Genomic DNA, 16890 nt, shown 5'->3' with positions numbered 1-16890 from the left:
TCTATGTCCTAAGCACTTGACCCAACGCCATGCACCATTACCCTTCTCCTTAAACCCAAGTAACCTAAGATAATTCATTCTTCACTCCCTGAAGCTATACCATCCCAACCACATACACCCCCAGAACTAGAAAAACAGAAGAAAGAAAGAAAGAAAGAAAGAAAGACCATTCACTTCAAATTAAACTTCTGCCCCTGCACGACCGGCTGATTCTTCGACGCGCTCGACGTCAATCCCTTCCCGCACATCGGACATGCTACATTCATTCATTCATTAGCATCAGCATCAGCACCGCACCATGGAAGGGGATGTAGGATGTAGGATGTAGGATGTCCTAGGAAGAAAGAAAGACAGGAAGAAAGAACATAACCATAATAAACCTACCATTCCGCTGATACGCACACCGCTGACAGAACTTCCGCCCCTGCTCCGTCTTTGTCTTGCACGAGTCGCACGAGGACGCGTACGCCGCGTACGGGTTCTTGGCTTTGGAGGTGAGGAGTTTGCTCTAGTTTTCTCTTAGCGTTTGTTTTGGTTTTGGTTTGGGGGGTTTTGTGGGTTGTGTGGGTTGTGTGTGTTCTTTGGGGGTTAGGATGGGAGATAGATGATAGATTGGGATGGGATGAATGGGAATGTATGTATATCTACCTTCCCGATACCCGTACTCCCCAATGTCGATTTCCCGGCGGTGCTGCTGCTGCTGCTGCTGCCCCTGCTACTGCTGCTACTCCCCGCGCTACTCGCACCGGCACCGCCCAGAGTCGTCGACGGCGAGCCGTAGTACATCTCCGCTTTGCGTTTCACGCCCGGGGTGGCGAGTTCGGTTTGTTTGAGTTTCTTTGCGCATTTCGAGCAGACCATTTTTCTTTTTTTGCCTCTTGGCTGTTGGTTGGTTGGGGGTTTTTTTGGGGGGGGGAGGTGGAAATGTGAGGGTGATGATGTATATGGGAAGATGATGGTGATGATATGATATGGTTGGGTGGAGGAGGATATTGGGGATCTGGCCGGGGCGAGGCGGTTAAAGTGCACCTCACTCCGGAGTGGGTGAAGTGCGGGTTGGGGGGATGTGGGGTGCCGTATACTCTACTATCTATTCACTTAAAAAAACTTTTTTTTTTTTTCTTACCTTAATATTTAGAGGAATTGGATATGATAGAATGTTTTGAAAGTTGACGATTTACTCTATGTACGGAGTACCTGGATGGTTAAAGTTATTGATGTTGGTGTGGAATAGTGGTGATGGTACAGTGCGAGTGGTGGTAGTTACTATATATCGGGTAGCCTCATTCACCATCAACCACCACATAGTGGTTGGTATCATCCATTCCAAAAAAAGTGGAAAGCTTTTTCTGTTGGTTTCTGAGTAGCGAGGGTTGGGAATTTGTCCTTCTGAATGACGGACTGTCTGGGACCGAACTTTGGCTTCTTTTATCCCACCATCGCATTTTTTTAAATCGCGTCTTCGTGTCTTACCTCACGATTCCAAGATCTACACCGGCCTCCTGGTTCTAATTGTCGGACAAGGCAGGGAGTTGGTCTGAAAACACCGTCTGGATTGCCGCTCCGACTGAATGGCTATATTTAACAGCGCAATATCTGGCCCTTCGAATGTCGCTCATGTCGGGGGAGCACACCCAGTGGCACTATGGCATCGCCCAAGTTCCAGGGCGTATCAATATCCTGCGGCCGATTCAGCTATCTCCTATCTCTCGACAGTCAGATGAATCTTGAATAAAACCAGTCCGCCGATTGTCATCCACCGGGTGATATGTGATAGAAAAAAAAAAAAAAAAAAGCACAACCCGTCGATCCCGACATCGGTAGACCTACCTTACCGTCTGTGATATGCCCGTCCAGAAGAGCTCCGCAAGAGAAGATATCCCTGCAGGCAATATAATCAGTCCGCGGAGACCGTCCATCTTGAAGCCGAGAACAACAGCCAAACGACGGAATCCATCCCCATCCCCATCCCCAGTGGTGTTAGTTAGGCACCAGCCCGCATTGAAGTCGCCCAAGACGAGGACAGTGGGCTCTTTGTAGAGAGACAAAGGCAACGAGGGCTGTGACAAGTCATACTTCGACGAGCTTCCAAGTCACCATGCCTTAGCCTCGGGGCCCACCAATGACGAAGACGCGCCGCATGCAGGTAAGCATATCACCGATTTGATTTCTGGCCGCAGTTCTTCAGGTCCTGGATGCAGCCTTGACCACGGCCAGGCCCTAATGCCGGGCGCAGTGGCTCGTCCGGCCTTCCGTCCAGAGCCCACTCCAGCGACGCATGCTGCACCTGCTCCTCCGCGAACTCAGCTGGCAGTGAAATCGATCGAGGACTTCGGCGAGGGCATGGCGGTCTGTAAGTAGATAAGGGGGCGATCGCGGGCACTCCGCGAGTGTCCGTGTGGTGGCAACAACAACAGGCCGGCCGTCTTAAATCCTTCTCGTCGCGCTCGCTCGCCTTCAACAACCCAACTTCCCTCCACTTCGGCTTCAGCCCTTCCACGACATCACACCCACCCCCCAGCCTGCCAGCCAGCCAATCCCCGACCGGCAGAGCTGGCCCTTCAGCTGCCTGCTGCCCTGGACGGTCGTTCCCCCCCCCACCGCGCAGACCTGCGTGGTCTTCCAGGCTGTTTGTCTCCCAATGATGCAGGATGACCCGCCACTCCTGAACTGGTCTGCAGCGGACGACTGAGCCAGATGGACCCCTTTCCTTCCTCGATGCACTCCCATCCCAGCCAGAACAAAAAAAAAAAAAGAAGAAAGCTTTTCTTTTCTTTTGTATTAAAAAAAGGAAAGGAAGAAACTCGGGATGGGCCGCGGCAAACCAGCGCCCTGGATACCTTCGATCAATGATCGTCTGTTCCAGTACGGTGGTTCATTCGGTTGGACATCGGCCTTTCTGCCCAGACGGACGGACTGACTGACTGGCTGGCAGGTGTGCATTCTCTCTCTCTCTCTCTCTTTTTTTTTTTTATAAAGTGGCTCCCCCGGGATGTTCCCATCGCCACAGGGGCTGTTCTTTTTCCCTGAGATGCTGGCTGTCAGATCACCGCCGATCTGGCTTTTGCGAACGCAGTCGGTCTTTGTCCTCGCCGCTGCGTGTGAGTGAGTGAGTGTATGCGGGTTCAGCGCACCGCCCGAACGCAATCCAAACCCTCCCCTCGACCGTCCGTCCCTCTCTAGATATATAACTTCCCAGGGTCTTCGGCTTTCTGGCTGACCCTGACCGAGGAATTCGGCAGTTCGCAGCTCGCGGTTCGGTCGGTTTTTGCTTTTTCGACCAGACACTACTACTTTTGCCCGCCCGGACCACGCGCCTGGTTTGGCTACTAGCTAGCTTCCCTGACTGCCGACTCCTTTTTCCTTGCCTTGACTTCCCCGGGGTCTAGAACGGCAGGTTGAAGCTGAACCCGTCGTGGAGACAGTCGGGAATCCCCTTGCTTCGAGGTGGAACGAAACTGGATCTTTGTCCACACCGCACACGCTTCTTTCTCTTTCCCTTCCCCCCCCCTCTGTCTTCTCCAGTACAGTACCTTCTCCCTGCTCAGCGACATCGTCCTACGGGTCCTACGGTACCTCCGGCCGAAAGTTTCCAGCAGCGCCAACAGCCAACACTGAAGTAAGGATTGGAGGGAGCTAGAGTGACACGTCTACATACATCCATACATCGGATTGGAATCAAGCGAGGGAGAGTCCGACACACCCACGCCACGATCTTTCCGCGGCAGCAATCAAAGAGAGAGGAGAGGCAAAGAGGCAAAGAAGAAAAAAAAATGCCCCCCGCCAGTTCATCCTTCACAGCGTTGAATCTGCCATCGACGTTCTCGCTCCCACCATGCATGGACTACTTCACGCTCACCGCCGGTCCGAACACGGATCTCTGGCGCAAACCCCCGAACCGCGACACCGCGACGGCCCCCATCGTCTTCACCTCCCTGCGGAACCCGTTCGTAGTCGCTGAGGTCACCGTCACCGCCGACTGTGAAATGGAATGGGACCAGGGCGGCCTGGTCATCTTCGCCGGCGCCGCCCCGCAGTCCTTCCCCCCGGACAGCAGCGTCCCCAGATCCTCCTCCTCCTCCTCTTCCTCCTTCTCCTCCCAGCGGCCCTGTAAATGGGTCAAAGCCGGCATGGAGTTCTGCTCCGGCGTCGTCAACGCCTCGTCCGTCAGCGCCACCGCCGACGGCGCAGACTGGTGTCTCTCCCCCCTGGCTGTCCCGGATCGAGGCCCCGCCGCCGTCCATTCCCTCCGCATCAAGCTCGAGCGCATTGGCCATTCCCTCTGGATCTGGTACCAGGTTCCCTCGGCCGTGCCGTTTGCCATGTCCCCCGGCGCCGTCAGCAGTTCGTGGAAGAAGCTGCGCGAGGTCACTTGGTTCTTCTATGGCGTGGAGGATAAGTTCGTCCACGTGGGCGTCTATGCGAGTCGGCCGCATAGTTTGTCCCGCACGGGGACCATGTTCGGGATGATGAATGGGTCGGCGGCGGATGGGTCGGCGGATGGGTTGATGGTTGAGTTTGAGGATTTGGAGATTCTCTGATGGGATTGTGGTTGTTTCTTTCAATTTGGGGGTTTTCTTTCTGGTTTGTTTTGGATTGGGTTGGGTTGGGTTGGACAGGATATCACGAGTCGATGACTTTGCTTGCTTTCTTGCTTGGTTTGGTGCTTTCTCTTACCTACTTTATATCATTTTACTTTTCCTACTAGTTACTGCTTCTTGGGTTGGGTTGGGTTGGGTTGGGTAATCGGCTGGTGCATTGTGATGGCGAGCTTGGAGCTGTGGTTAGATTGACCTTGGGGGTTTCTGCCAGAAGATGGTCTGTCTGCTTGATATTCTTGAGATTGAGATTGGTGCTTTTGTTGGTTCTTGGTCTATGATCGGTAATTCTTAATTGATGGGTTGATGGGTTGATGGGTTGTCGGAGCTGTTGGGGTTGTTGTTGAGTAGTATCTAATTCTACTTTCTATCGATTGGGGATTTTCACGGATCTACTTCTTGGGAAGATCGGGCTTTCTATATTCCATGTACCGGTTAAAAAGTTGGTTATTGACATGATACTGCTTAAGATACTACTAGCATTGAGAGCATACTTCCAGCACCCAGCACCATGCTCTGCAGTATGTATGCACACACATAGTGCACAGAGTATAGCTGTATAGCTGTGTAGCTAGCATACTATACCCGGGTCCAACTCCAACACACCTCCTATATTATAATGTATTTAGTAAGTACACTTCGATGCGCATGCGCATGCGCACTCCCCGCAGACTGCTTGAGATTACATGTATACATACAGCCAGTCATTGCTTACTTACTTGCACACACATATATACATATATATATATAGATAGATAGATGTGCATATAACTAACTACTGTGTACATCCTGCACGAAACCAGCTTCTGGCGTGGTACAGCGTAGGGAGTAGTATATACTAACTACTAACAGTACAAATTAACTAACTAACCCTACTGTACTGTAAGACAGAGAGTGAGGTGGTAACCAACCAGGACTAACTAGTACTTACTGACTTACTAGGTATAGTAAGGTAGATCATCAAATCCTAAATACTGTAGATAGATATACTGACGTAAACAGTAACCAGTGACCAGTAACTAACCACCCATGCGACGATCCGCGCCACCAAAGCAAGTTAGCAACCCAGCCCAGCAGACACAGACAGACAGACAGACAGGCAGGCAGGCAGGGCAAGCCGACTCCGAGGCGTGGGCTGTGGGTTGTGGGCCAATCATGCATGTTGCCAAGTTTACTGGATTACTGGATTACTGGATTACTGGATTACTGGATTAGAGTTTGGGGTTTACATACTTTACTTTACTTACTTACTTACTTACTTACTTACTTACTTACTTAGTTCTGGAGTATATATGGAAATTATAGTTATTGGTGATGAATATTTTATTGATAGTGAGTGAGTGGGTTCAGTGGGTTCAGTGTGGTGTGGTTGTTGTGGTGGTAATGATGGGTGGTAGTGGTAGCTGTAGTTGTAGTGATTGTTTATTATTATTATTATTATCATTATTATTATCATTATGGCAAGTGACGGCAGTTACTACCTTTAACTAGTTAACTAGAACCACACTGTATAATTAACTAATCACTAGAAGCAGACAGCTCAGCACAGCTCAACCATGGCTCCTGACAACCGGGTCTGAAAGTCACAATCGCACTGCACTGCTAGGCTAGTCTGCTAGATAGGCGATGAAGCTCCACTGATATATACCTGAGTAAGTCTGTAAGAAATCCTTACTTTATACGGAGTACCCGGCGGCAGAACTATGGTTCGGGATGGATCAGGCACCATAATATCTATTCATTGAACCACTGACAGTCCGGTCTTGGTCTGGATTGGCTCGGGTCGGGTCAGGTCAGGTCAGGTCAGGTTGGTCTGGGTCTGATGGAAATTTTCTTCTCTTGTCTTCGGGGTTGGGCTGTTGGATTATTACCTAGATAGGTATGGATTATGGGTGGGTGAGGTAGCTACGTCACTGGGCGGGAGACGTTCGGTACTGACTCACGGGTTTAGTACGACAAAGTATGCTGAGTATGGAGTAGATGCCTAACTAACTGTCTGTCTGTTTACTGATGCGAGTCATGGGATAGAGAATCTGCTATCTGATGATCTCATTGCTGTGATGCTATAGAGTACTGTAGGTAAGTATAGTAGGTAGATGGCATACATACATTCGGAGTGCGATGAGGTAAGATCCTGAGCAGCTGACCGGGGATGAATGCGCCGCACTGCCAGCAAAGCACCGAAGGATTCGCTGCTGCTGCTGCTGCTGCTGCTGCTGCTGCTGCATGCAACGACGATTACTTGACTAGAACTACTCCATACACCGGGCAGGAAACAATGTTAATATCATCTCTCTGCCTCGACAGGTAACTAGTAATTGAAGGTGATCTGACAGATTCCCCCTCCCTACATCCTTTCTTCACACAAGAATATATATAGCATACCTAGATACCAGTCCAACCAACAGGTCAACCAGTCCATGAATGAAAGAATGAAATACCTAAGTAAGTACTGGTAAATCCACGATATGACGGCCAATAATTGGGACTGACAAGCTCGAACGCGGATTTTTCCCGCCGGTGCCGAAACGCACCTCCCCGTTGGGTTTAGTCGGTCTCCACTCTGGATGGTGCCACTAGCCTTGCTATAATCCGCTAGACTGCTCTGGGATTAGTCTTGGTTTCGGCCCCACCATGGCTTTCTTTTTCTTTGCTTTGCTTTGCTTTGCTTTCCCGGACGGAAATCTTTTTTTTTTTTTTGGCTGCTGCTGCTGCTACTACTGCTGCGAGGCGAGGCGAGGCGAGAAAATCTCTGCTGCAGAATGCAATGTACGATTCAAGTACTTACTTACGGAGTACAGTAGGTAAGTATCCTGGAAGATATGGGGACTGATGGAAGGGTTCGTAGTAGTTAACAAGTAAGTAACACGGCCTTCACTCCCAGAGAAGAAGGGTTTCCCTCTTATCTCGCATAGCCAGACCAGACCAGACCCCTTCTACTCTCTACAGTACTGTTACTGGCTCTTCCTCTACCGGTCCAGCCCCAGTATCAACCCCTGATTGGTTTCGACCCGCCTCACCGCATTTTCTTTTCGGGCGCCCGGAGCTTCGCAAGGATCGGCGGATGATATGCTCAATTATTATTCTGCTTCTTCTGTCGCGACCTCGCGAATGCGACGCCCTCCCATTGGAGTGTCTTCCGTCTTCCTCCTCCCGGCCTGATATGGCTTGATGCACGGTGTTTGGGTGGACGACGGGCTAAGCTTAGGGGAGTCACTACGACGATGACTGACTGGTTCGATCCTGCGACCTATCTACCGTAGGTTTGTTAGTCAATTGCGAAAACTGATCATGCCGTCAACGCTCAAGCTGCTGCGGCGCGTTTCTTTCCCCTCATTTGATTCTGTCTTCCCCCCCATCTCCCATCTCTCATCTTGCTTGGAGGAGGATGCTGACGGTCATCTTAACGGTCTTGCTTTCCCTCTTTTTCTTTCTCTTCTCCCCCCCCTCCCTCCTCCTCCCCCCCATCCCCATCCCCCCTCCCCCCCCCTCTCACACCCTCGGTTGCTCCCCCATCGCGTCGCATCACGGAACGGGATAGGAGGCCGTCACTGTGACAACTGTGTCTGCCCCGCCCACGACGGGGTCGACGGGGTAATTAGTTGCTCGTAGTGACTAGATAGTCACCCCCATCGGTCTTCCGTGGGGACCGTAAATTCCCTGGTTTGGAGCACTATTGCAATTTGCAACCACTGCTGTAACTGTACGGAGTAGGTAGCTGGAAGTAGCTGTAAGTAGCTGTAAGTCTATGGGGTAGTGGTAAACAGCAGTAGTTACCATAGTAGATGGCAGATGGTGTCCAAATCCATACGGTACCCGTAATTTTTTTTTTCTGTGGTCCCCCTCCCCTCCTCCTCCTCTTCCTCCTCCACTCTTTCCTACCTTCTGTTCTGCTTTCCTTCTCCTTCTTCTCCTCCTCCTCCTCTTCACATCTCTGTTTGTTGTACTCTCTCCCAAAAGAGTCATTCTTACCAGTCCCCCTCCCATCTCATCCTCCTATCTTCTCTCCATCTCTCTCCCTCTACCTCCCACCCCCGTTACCCCTCCAAGACATCCTCGCCTCCCCTTACCTCCCCCGATCCCATCCGCGTTTCAATTCCACCGTGGGAGGACCAGTGTCTTGTCCTACGACTCCGCTATCTATCGCCTGATCGCCTGTACATTATCCGTTTCAAGTTCAGTCCGTTGATATCCTTGCGAGCGTTTGGTCGCCTGTCGTACAAAGACTCGATAAAAAAAATTCACGGCAGTCCCGTCCGCCGTCTTGAAAGAATTTTTTTCCTCCCCCCTCCCCCGCCCCCTTCTTCTTAACCAACCCAATCTGTTTGCGTGCGCTGCATCTTAACGACTGTTACGACATTTCATGACCACAATGGCCCACCCCGCTGGTGAGCCCGTCACAATCTCCCTCCGTCGTCCGACGGACGACCCCGTTTTCGTTGCCGGCACCTTCTCCGACCCGCACTGGGAGCCCGTCGAGCTCGGCGCCAGGCCTGTCGACACAGAACCCGATGAGGAGGGCCTGACCTCCACCGAATATCTCTTCTCCCACGAGTTGAAGCTGGTTCCCGGTCAATATCAATATCGTTTCCGAGAGGGCGCCAACGGCCCGTGGTTCCACGACGAGAAGGTCAAACACGGTACGCCTGAACTCTCTTTCCCCTGACATTGCATCATCGCGAAACCGAACCTGAAACTGATCCGTTGTCTCGCGTCCAGCCGCCGGGGATGGTGGTCTGATGCACAACTTCCTCGCCGTGGAGTCGAGCGCACAGCCCGAAGCTGCCGAGGAGGACGCTACGCCGGAAGAGAATGGCGTCAATGGAGTCGCCGAACCCACATCTGTCGCCAATGGCTCCGCGCCGGAGGTCAACGGAACGGAATCCGCCGAGCTGAGCTCCGAGACACAGCCTGCAGCGGAAGCCACAGAGGTCAAAGAGGTCACATCGAAGCCGGAGGAGCCTGTCGCCGAGGCTGAAGCGGTGGAACCCGCCACAGAGACTCCCGCCGAGCCTACCGAATCGACCGAGCCAGCTGCCGTGGAGGAACCGGTCACCGAGGAATCCGCTGCGACTGAGCCTGCGGAGGAGCCTGTTGCTGGGAAAACGGAAGAATCGGTCGAGGCCGCCGTTGAGGCCGCCGTTGAGGATCCCGCTATCGAGGCCGCTGTCGAAACTGCTGCTGAGGAGGCCGTTGAGGAGGTAGTCGAGGAAGAAAAGGCCGAGGAATCTACGGAGACGCCTGCTGTCGACGAGCCCGCCGTTGAGTCCGCCAAGGAAGTGACTGAATCGACTGAAACACCCGCCGAGCTTGCCTTCGAAGAATCTGTTCCCGAGACCACTGCAACGGAGGCTGCGGAGGAGAGCTTTGAACCCTCTGAAGAGGCCGACATTGAGATTGTTACAAGGACTCCCGCGGAGGAACCCAGTGTGGAAGAGCCCGTGACTGAGCAGGAGCCGGAGGAAGTTGTGGCCGAAGTCTCGACGGAGGCGGAGAAGCCCGAATCTGTGGAAGTAGAGGATACTAAGGAGGTTCCTGCGGAGACCGCCCCGGAAAAGAGCACCGTAGAGCCGGTCGAGGAGGCTGAACTGGTTGCGGAAGCCGTAGAAGCCACCCCGGAAGAATCTACCGTGGAGGAATCTGCTGCCGAACCCGTTCAGGAATCTTCGGAGCCCGCTGCGGAAGAGGCTGCCGTTGAGGTTGCCGTCGAAGAGGCTGCGCAGGACCCCGCTGTCGAAGCTGCTGTCGAGGAGGCTGCCGAGCAGGCCACCGAGGAGACCATCGAGGAACCGGCGGTTGAAGTCGTCGAGGAATCCGTTGCGGAGGCTGCCGTTCCCGAGGCCGCTGAGGAATCAAAGGAACTTCCCGCTGAGGAGACGGTCGTGGAAGAGCCCGCTGCCGTTGCCACTGAGACCGCCGAAGTGTCTCCGGAAGCTGCTGTCGAGGCGGCTGTCGAGGAGGCTGCTCAGGACCCCGCTGTTGAGGCTATCGCCAAGGAGGCCGCCGAAGAGGCCGCCGAGGAGGCTGAAGAACCTAAGATCGAAGCTGCCGTTGAGGCTGCTGCGGAGGACCCTGTTATCGAGGCTGCCGTCGAGGAGGCCGCCGAAGAGGCCGTCAAGGAGGCCACTGAGGAACCCACTGCCGAAGTCGAAGAAGCTGCTGTTGAGGCCGCTGTCGAGGAGGCTGTCGAGGAGGCTGCTCGGGACCCTGCCATCGAAGCTGCCGCCGAGGTGGCCGCTGAGGAAGCTATCGAGGAGGCTACCGAGGAACCGACTACCCAGACCGAAGAATCCGCCGTCGAGGCCGCCGTTGAGGAGGCTGCTCAGGACCCTGCCATCGAAGCTGCTGCCGAGGAGGCTGCCGAGGAAACTATCGAGGAGACCGCCGAGGAACCTACCACTCAGACCGAAGAATCCGCCGTCGAGACCGCCGTTGAGGAGGCTGCTCAGGACCCTGCCATCGAAGCTGCTGCCGAGGAGGCTGCCGAGGAAACTATCGAGGAGACCGCCGAGGAACCTACCACTCAGATCGAAGACTCTGCCGTTGAGGCCGCCGTCGAAGAAGCTGCTCAGGACCCTGCCATTGAAGCTGCCGCCGAGGAGGCCGCCGAGGAAGCTATCAAGGAGGCTACCGAGGAACCGACTACCCAGACCGAAGACTCTGCCGTTGAGGCCGCCGTCGAAGAAGCTGCTCAGGATCCTGCTATCGAAGAGGCCGCTGAGCTTGCTGCTGAGGAAGCCGTCGAGGAGGCTACTGAGGAATCTACTGCCGAAGCTGAAGAAGCTGCCGTTGAGGCCGCTGTCGAGGAGGCTGCTCAGGACCCTGCTGTCGAAGTTGCTGCTGAGGTTGCCGCTGAAGAGGCCGTCGAGGAGGCTACTGAGGAGGCTATCGAGGAAGCTATCGAGGAAGCTGCCCAGGACCCTGAGATCGAAGCTGCCGCCGAAATTGCTGCCGAAGAAGCTGTCGAGGAGACTGCCGAGGAGGTTATCGAGGAAGCTATCGAGGAGGCTGCCGAGGAAGCTGCCGAGGAAGCTGCCGAGGAAGCTATCGAGGAGGCTATCGAGGAGGCTATCGAGGAGGCCGCTGAGGAGGCCGATCAGGAGACCGCTGAGGAGACCGCTGAGGAGGCCGCTGAAGAAGCTGCCGAGGAAGCCATCGAAGAGGCCATTGAGGAGGCTATCGAGGAGGCTCCCGAGGAAGCTGTTGTCGAATCTGCCATCGAGGCTGCCCAGGACCCCGCTATCGAAGCTGCTGTCGAAGTCGCCGCCGAAGAAGCCGTTGAGGAAGCTGCCCAAGAATCCGCCGTCGAGGCCGCTGTTGAGGAGGCCGCGGAAGACCCTGCCGTCGAGGCTGCCGCCGAAGAAGCCGCCGAAGAAGCGGTTGAGGAAGCTACCGAGGAATCCGCTGTCGAGGCCGCTGTTGAGGAGGCCGAAGAGGACCCCGCTGTTGAGGCTTCTGCTGAGGAGGCTGCTGAAGAGGCTATCGAGCAAACCCTCGAGGAACCTGTCGAGACTGCCGAGGAGCCCGCTGCCGATGCGGTAGAGGAAGCCGCCGTCGAGGCTGCTATTGAAGCTGCCGTGGATGACCCCGCTGTCGAAGCTGCTGTCGAGGAGGCCGTCGAGGCTGCCGTTGAAGAACCCGCTGTCGAGGCTGCTATCGAGGCCGCTGCTGAGGAACCCACCGCTGACGCTGCTGTCGAGGATATTGTCGAAGACCCTGCCGTCGAGGCTGCTGTTGAGGCCGCTGCCGAGGCTGCCATTGAAGAACCTGCCGTCGAGGCCGCCGTCGAGGAGGCTGTTGAGAAGGCTGTCGAAGCCGCTGTCGAAGAGCCTGCCGTCGAGGAAGCCGTCGAGGAAGCCGTCGAGGAAGCCGTCGAGGCCGCTGTCGAGGAACCTGTCGAGGCCTCTAAGGAAGTGGTTGAAGAACCCGTTCAGGAATCTGCTGAGGAACCCGTGTCCGAAGAGCTTGCAGTCGAAGTTCCTGTTGCTGCGGCTATTGCTGCTGAGATTGTTGCGGAAGCTACTCAGGAGCCCGCTGCTGAGGAGCCCGTCCAGGAGTCCGTTCCCCAAGAACTGGTAGTTGAAATTCCCACCGAGGAGGCCCAGGCCGCCAAGGAAACTGCTGAGGAGCTTTCGCCTGAAGTCACAATCGCTCACGAGGAGACCATCGAAGCCCTCATGCCGGAGTCCGAGGTCGAGACTGCTGAGCCCGTCGAGGTCAAGGAGGTGATTGTCGAAGAGGTCGCACCGGCCGAGTCGGTTGAAGCTGCCGTCCCTGAGGTGGAGGAATCTGTGGAAGTTGTGGAGCCCGCTCCGGAATCAGCTGCTCAAGATGAGGAGGACCTTGCTGCGGAGGAGAACTTCACGGATGAGTCGTCCAACCTGGCGGAGTCCACCATCGCCACAACTGCCGGAGACGAGCTTGCGTTCGAGATTCGGTCGACCAAGGACGCTGGCGAGCCTACTGAGGAGCCTATCGACGAAGAGCCTGTCGCTGAGGCCATCGCCGAGGAGCTTGTCGCCGAGGAGATTGCCGAGGAGCTTATCGCTGGGGCTGTCGCCGAGGAGATTGCTGCTGAGGCTGTTGCTGAGGAGCTTATCGCTGAGTCTGAGCAGCCCGCTGAGGTTGTCGCCGAGGTTGTCGAAGAGCCCACCAAGGAGGAGGTTGCCGCCGAAGAGACCGCTGTCGAGCAGCTGGTTGAAGCCGTTGAGTCTGAGGCGAAGGAACTCGTTGCCGAGGCGAAGGCTGCGCCTGAGGAAACTGTGGACAAGTCCGTCCCTGAATCCGTGGAGGTTGAGGCACCTGTTGTTGTGGAGGCTGTCGCTGTTGAAACCCCGGCTGAGTCGGCTAAGGAAGCCGCCGTCCCCGAACAGGCTGCTGTGGAAACCGAAGAGAAGGCTGAGGAGGCGGAACCTGTTGCCGAAGAGAGCGTTGAGGTTACGGAAACTGCTCCTGAGCCCGAGGCCCCCGTTGAGGCTGCTCCCGAGAGCAAGGACCACATTCTGACCCCCGAAACCCTTGGTGCAGGCGTCGCGGCGATTGCTGCAGGTGCTGCGGTCACGGCTGGAGTGATCTCGGCCTCTCACCACGCACCGGAAACACAGACGCCCGAGAACAAGGCAACTGAGCCTACCGAGAGTAAGCAAGCAGCCGGCTCTGGAGAATCCGAAGCTGACCCTGCCCCAGCCCCCCAACCCGAAGCCAGCAGACAGGCGACTGTCGAGGACGACACGGAAACCGCCGCCTCCAACAAGGCAGTAGCCGCGAAGGGCACCACGGACGCTCGCGCCCAGAGTCAAAATCGGTCAGTCACAGCTGTTTCTCTGAACCATAAGCATGACGGCTGGTTGAAGACGATCCTCCGGGCTGTTTTCACCAACTTCTTCGGGGCCATATTCTCGCCCTTCCGCCGGCGCGGAAGGAACAACCAGTAGAAGTCGCGGGAATGCGGAAGCGAATCCGTCGACTGTTTTTTGTCATTCATGCTTGTCTGTCGTTGCCCACGCTAATGTGCCATCAGGAATACTAATCTGTTCTTGATGACCGTTTTTGCTGCCCCGTTGCTCGCATTTGTTTGGCATGCCTATACCCGCTAAGTTGTTCGATTTGCCGAGTTTGCGCCACTCTCGATTCCCCTGTATTTGGTATTGCTGTGCTTGCTTGCTTGCTTGCTTTGCTTTGCTTTGCGTTGCTCTGCTCTGCTCCGCTCTCCTCTCAGATTGTCTGAATTACTGAGTTTGAATCTCATTACATGGTTCATTTGATGATTTGCATTTCACATTCTTAATTGTGTTTACTTCTTTTTTTTTTTTTGAGTCCTCCCTTGTCAAATTGGTAGTTTGCTGCAGGTTTTTTTCTGTCAGTTTGTAATGTGTGCATGATGATATGATAATGATAGATGATTTTGCCTATAATATTGATAGGTATGATTTTTAATGAGTAGGTGGTTGTCCTTGTAGTTGGGCAACAGTGTTGTATTGATGTCTACAGAGAAGTGGTAAACTATCATATTATTGTCTGAAAATAATTAGCAGGCATTATAAGTCCAACTGTATGCTTACACACTTCCCTTCCATCTAAATGGATCATCGCCACGGCACCTCCCCATCTGCCTAACTACTACTACTACTACTACTCCCCAGATCCTAAACCACTTCCTCTAATCCATCCTATAATATCCTCACCAGAGTAACGAACTATGGGATAGAAGTAAAGGAACCAAACAGAACAAACCAGAATATGGCAATTATCCTGCGTCCAGGGTATACAAAAATAGCAGGGTATGTGTATAGTATGTGTATGGGTGTGCAGTTAGTTTCTCTCGGGGAATGCTCGTGATAAAACACATGTTAGCAGGGCTTCTGCAGTGGATTAGAAGAGAATAGAATAGATTATTAGATTTGATACCTGGGGTTGGTAAAGTCCAAGCCATAGCTGAGGAGAGGGGATAAACCGGGGAGGGCTTGCAGTATACTATACTATATTACTACATAGCTTAATCTACTGAGTGAGTGTATATGGCACTTGAACTATTCTATCCCGGATACTATAATTATGTACCCTCCTTCAGGTTAGCTTGGATTAATCTAGATCTAGTTGGGAATATTATCTATGTAGTGAGTGTATGGTGTATGGTATGCACCAGCTAAAACCTCTTCTTATATCTTGGTATAAAGAACTCTGTATTTTTCTCTAGTAATCTTTGTTTTAGAGAACTAGAATACCCCTCTCTTTCTTTTCCTTCTTCTTAACTGTCCTTCCCTCCCCTCTTCCCTCCTGAACACCCTATTCACTCCACCACCTCCCAAACCCAATTCAGTAACCCTCATTCTTCTTCTCCCACCCGCACGGATATTCTTCGCCCCCGCAGCACAACCCCATACATCTTCCACGCCAACCCATCTAAAGCCTCGAAACGAGACATAGAAAACAGCTTCGAAAAGTAAAGGATGAGTCTGTTGGTAGCCACAGTAGCTAAACATGTCAAACTTCCCCACTTTGATTGTAGGGAGAGATGTGCTTTTCTTTATTTCCCTCTTTTCTCTCTCTCTCTCTCTCTCTCTCTCTCTTCTCTCTTCTTATGCTGCTTCTGCTTCTTCTGCTTCTTCTGTTTCTTCCTGTCAACTGACTTTGTATCTTGCTCGCGTTGCTTTCTATCTCGGTGTTTCGCTTTTGACAAGTTACATCTTGTTGCGTTTTGTTCCGTGAACTTGAGATACATACGCACACACAGACACATATATCTTGAGCCTGGGTAGCTCAGCTCAGCGCGCTTTAGCAGCTTGTTTCTTCCTCCTCAGAGTGCGGTTTCGCTGACTTTGCTTTTCTTTGGTGAGGAGTGAGGAGTGAAGAGTGAAGAGTGGTGGCGAAAAGCGCGGTGTGAGTGACTACTTTCGACAGTGAAGTGAAGACGGACGCGCTCTACGCTCTACATCTACGCGTTCGGCTGTCGCGCTCTGCTTTGCTTTGATACTTGCTTTATCCTATTCTCTTCTCTTTGCTCGTTATATCCTATTCTCTTCTATTCTCTTCTATCCTATCCTGTCGTGTCGTGTCATCTGGTCTTGTCCAGACATACTTCGTTGGTCGAGTAGTCTGGAATATCTTGCTTTGGCGGATATTCCTCTCTATTCTGTTTATCCTGCTGTACTTGACTTGACTTGACTACGCTTCTCTTCTTTACTTCGGGGGTTGTGGATACGAGGTATCTAGCGTATCTACTTCTACTTCCTACCATCTATTTCCTACAATCCACTTGCTACGATAAACCTGGCAGCTTCAGCAGGAACTGGACCTGGAATTGGAACTGGAACTGGGTCCCAGGTACGCAACCTCCCCCCCCCCCAAAAATCAACCCAGCACATCTCATCAAGTATCATATCCATATCCATAACAGACCAGACGAGACAGATTCATTCATTGCTTGATCTACCAGAAACTAACTAAAGCCTGTTCCAGATTCAGCTGATTGATACCTTTATCGCAGTTCAGTTCGGAAAACCATTCCGTCCTGTCCGGTCCGTCCGTTCGACATTGATTTGATAGAATAACGAAAAAAAAAAAAAGAAAAAGAAAAACAGTAGGAAGTAAGTAAGTGGTCCATTCCATCCAATCCAGTCCATTTCTTTCCGTTTCGTTGCGTTTCGTTCCGTCGTTCCTTGAAAGGATGAGAGTAAGGGTCGAAATGATGGAATACCCCATGCACGCCCTCTTCTCTTCTCAATCTCTGTCGTGGTGATGGAAGATGATCATATTCTGCCGAAGATGATCCAAGTTCCGTCGGACGGAGGGA

The 16890-nt window shown here is 53.1% G+C and overlaps 4 protein-coding genes across 4 annotated transcripts; 2 read left to right on the top strand and 2 right to left on the bottom strand.

The window, feature by feature from the left end:
* Position 1: 1 nt before the first annotated feature.
* BO70DRAFT_365958 (cysteine-rich PDZ-binding protein) lies at positions 2-916 on the bottom strand. Its single transcript, XM_025544202.1, has 3 exons — positions 649-916; positions 385-508; positions 2-256 (listed from the first exon to the last, which is right to left on the bottom strand). Exons 1-3 carry the CDS (start codon positions 859-861, stop codon positions 171-173), a joined length of 423 nt encoding a protein of 140 aa, XP_025395499.1. The 5' UTR covers positions 862-916; the 3' UTR covers positions 2-170.
* Positions 917-3663: 2747 nt separating this feature from the next.
* Positions 3664-5026, top strand: BO70DRAFT_150526 (uncharacterized protein). Its single transcript, XM_025538203.1, has one exon. The coding sequence runs from the start codon at positions 3774-3776 to the stop codon at positions 4539-4541; it is 768 nt and encodes a 255-aa protein (XP_025395498.1). The 5' UTR covers positions 3664-3773; the 3' UTR covers positions 4542-5026.
* BO70DRAFT_356025 (uncharacterized protein) lies at positions 4991-5759 on the bottom strand (the record flags this gene model as incomplete). The annotated part of the gene is made up of 7 exons (XM_025541918.1): positions 4991-5071; positions 5136-5153; positions 5205-5207; positions 5375-5440; positions 5470-5478; positions 5530-5536; positions 5623-5759. 7 exons carry the CDS (start codon positions 5757-5759, stop codon positions 4991-4993), a joined length of 321 nt encoding a protein of 106 aa, XP_025395497.1.
* Positions 5760-8855: 3096 nt separating this feature from the next.
* On the top strand, positions 8856-14111 carry BO70DRAFT_150501 (PT repeat family protein). Its single transcript, XM_025538202.1, has 2 exons — positions 8856-9238; positions 9318-14111. Exons 1-2 carry the CDS (start codon positions 8962-8964, stop codon positions 14030-14032), a joined length of 4992 nt encoding a protein of 1663 aa, XP_025395496.1. The 5' UTR covers positions 8856-8961; the 3' UTR covers positions 14033-14111.
* Positions 14112-16890: the final 2779 nt, after the last annotated feature.

This window comes from Aspergillus heteromorphus, assembly GCF_003184545.1.
Source record: "Aspergillus heteromorphus CBS 117.55 chromosome Unknown BO70scaffold_34, whole genome shotgun sequence".
NCBI lineage: Eukaryota > Fungi > Ascomycota > Eurotiomycetes > Eurotiales > Aspergillaceae > Aspergillus > Aspergillus heteromorphus.
The sequence above is the reverse complement of the archived record's forward strand: the minus strand, read 5'-3'. Positions and strand labels throughout refer to the sequence as shown.

Excerpts from the sequence above, each read along its gene's own strand:
- BO70DRAFT_365958 (XM_025544202.1), bottom strand. The coding sequence starts at position 861 with ATGGTCTGCTCGAAATGCGCAAAGAAACTCAAACAAACCGAACTCGCC. Across the intron at positions 509-648 it reads GGAGTACGGGTATCGGGAAG|AGCAAACTCCTCACCTCCAA; the intron begins GTAGATATACAT and ends AGAGAAAACTAG. Across the intron at positions 257-384 it reads GTGTGCGTATCAGCGGAATG|CATGTCCGATGTGCGGGAAG; the intron begins GTAGGTTTATTA and ends GAATGAATGTAG.
- BO70DRAFT_150501 (XM_025538202.1), top strand. The coding sequence starts at position 8,962 with ATGACCACAATGGCCCACCCCGCTGGTGAGCCCGTCACAATCTCCCTC. Across the intron at positions 9,239-9,317 it reads CGACGAGAAGGTCAAACACG|CCGCCGGGGATGGTGGTCTG; the intron begins GTACGCCTGAAC and ends TCTCGCGTCCAG.
- BO70DRAFT_150526 (XM_025538203.1), top strand. The coding sequence starts at position 3,774 with ATGCCCCCCGCCAGTTCATCCTTCACAGCGTTGAATCTGCCATCGACG.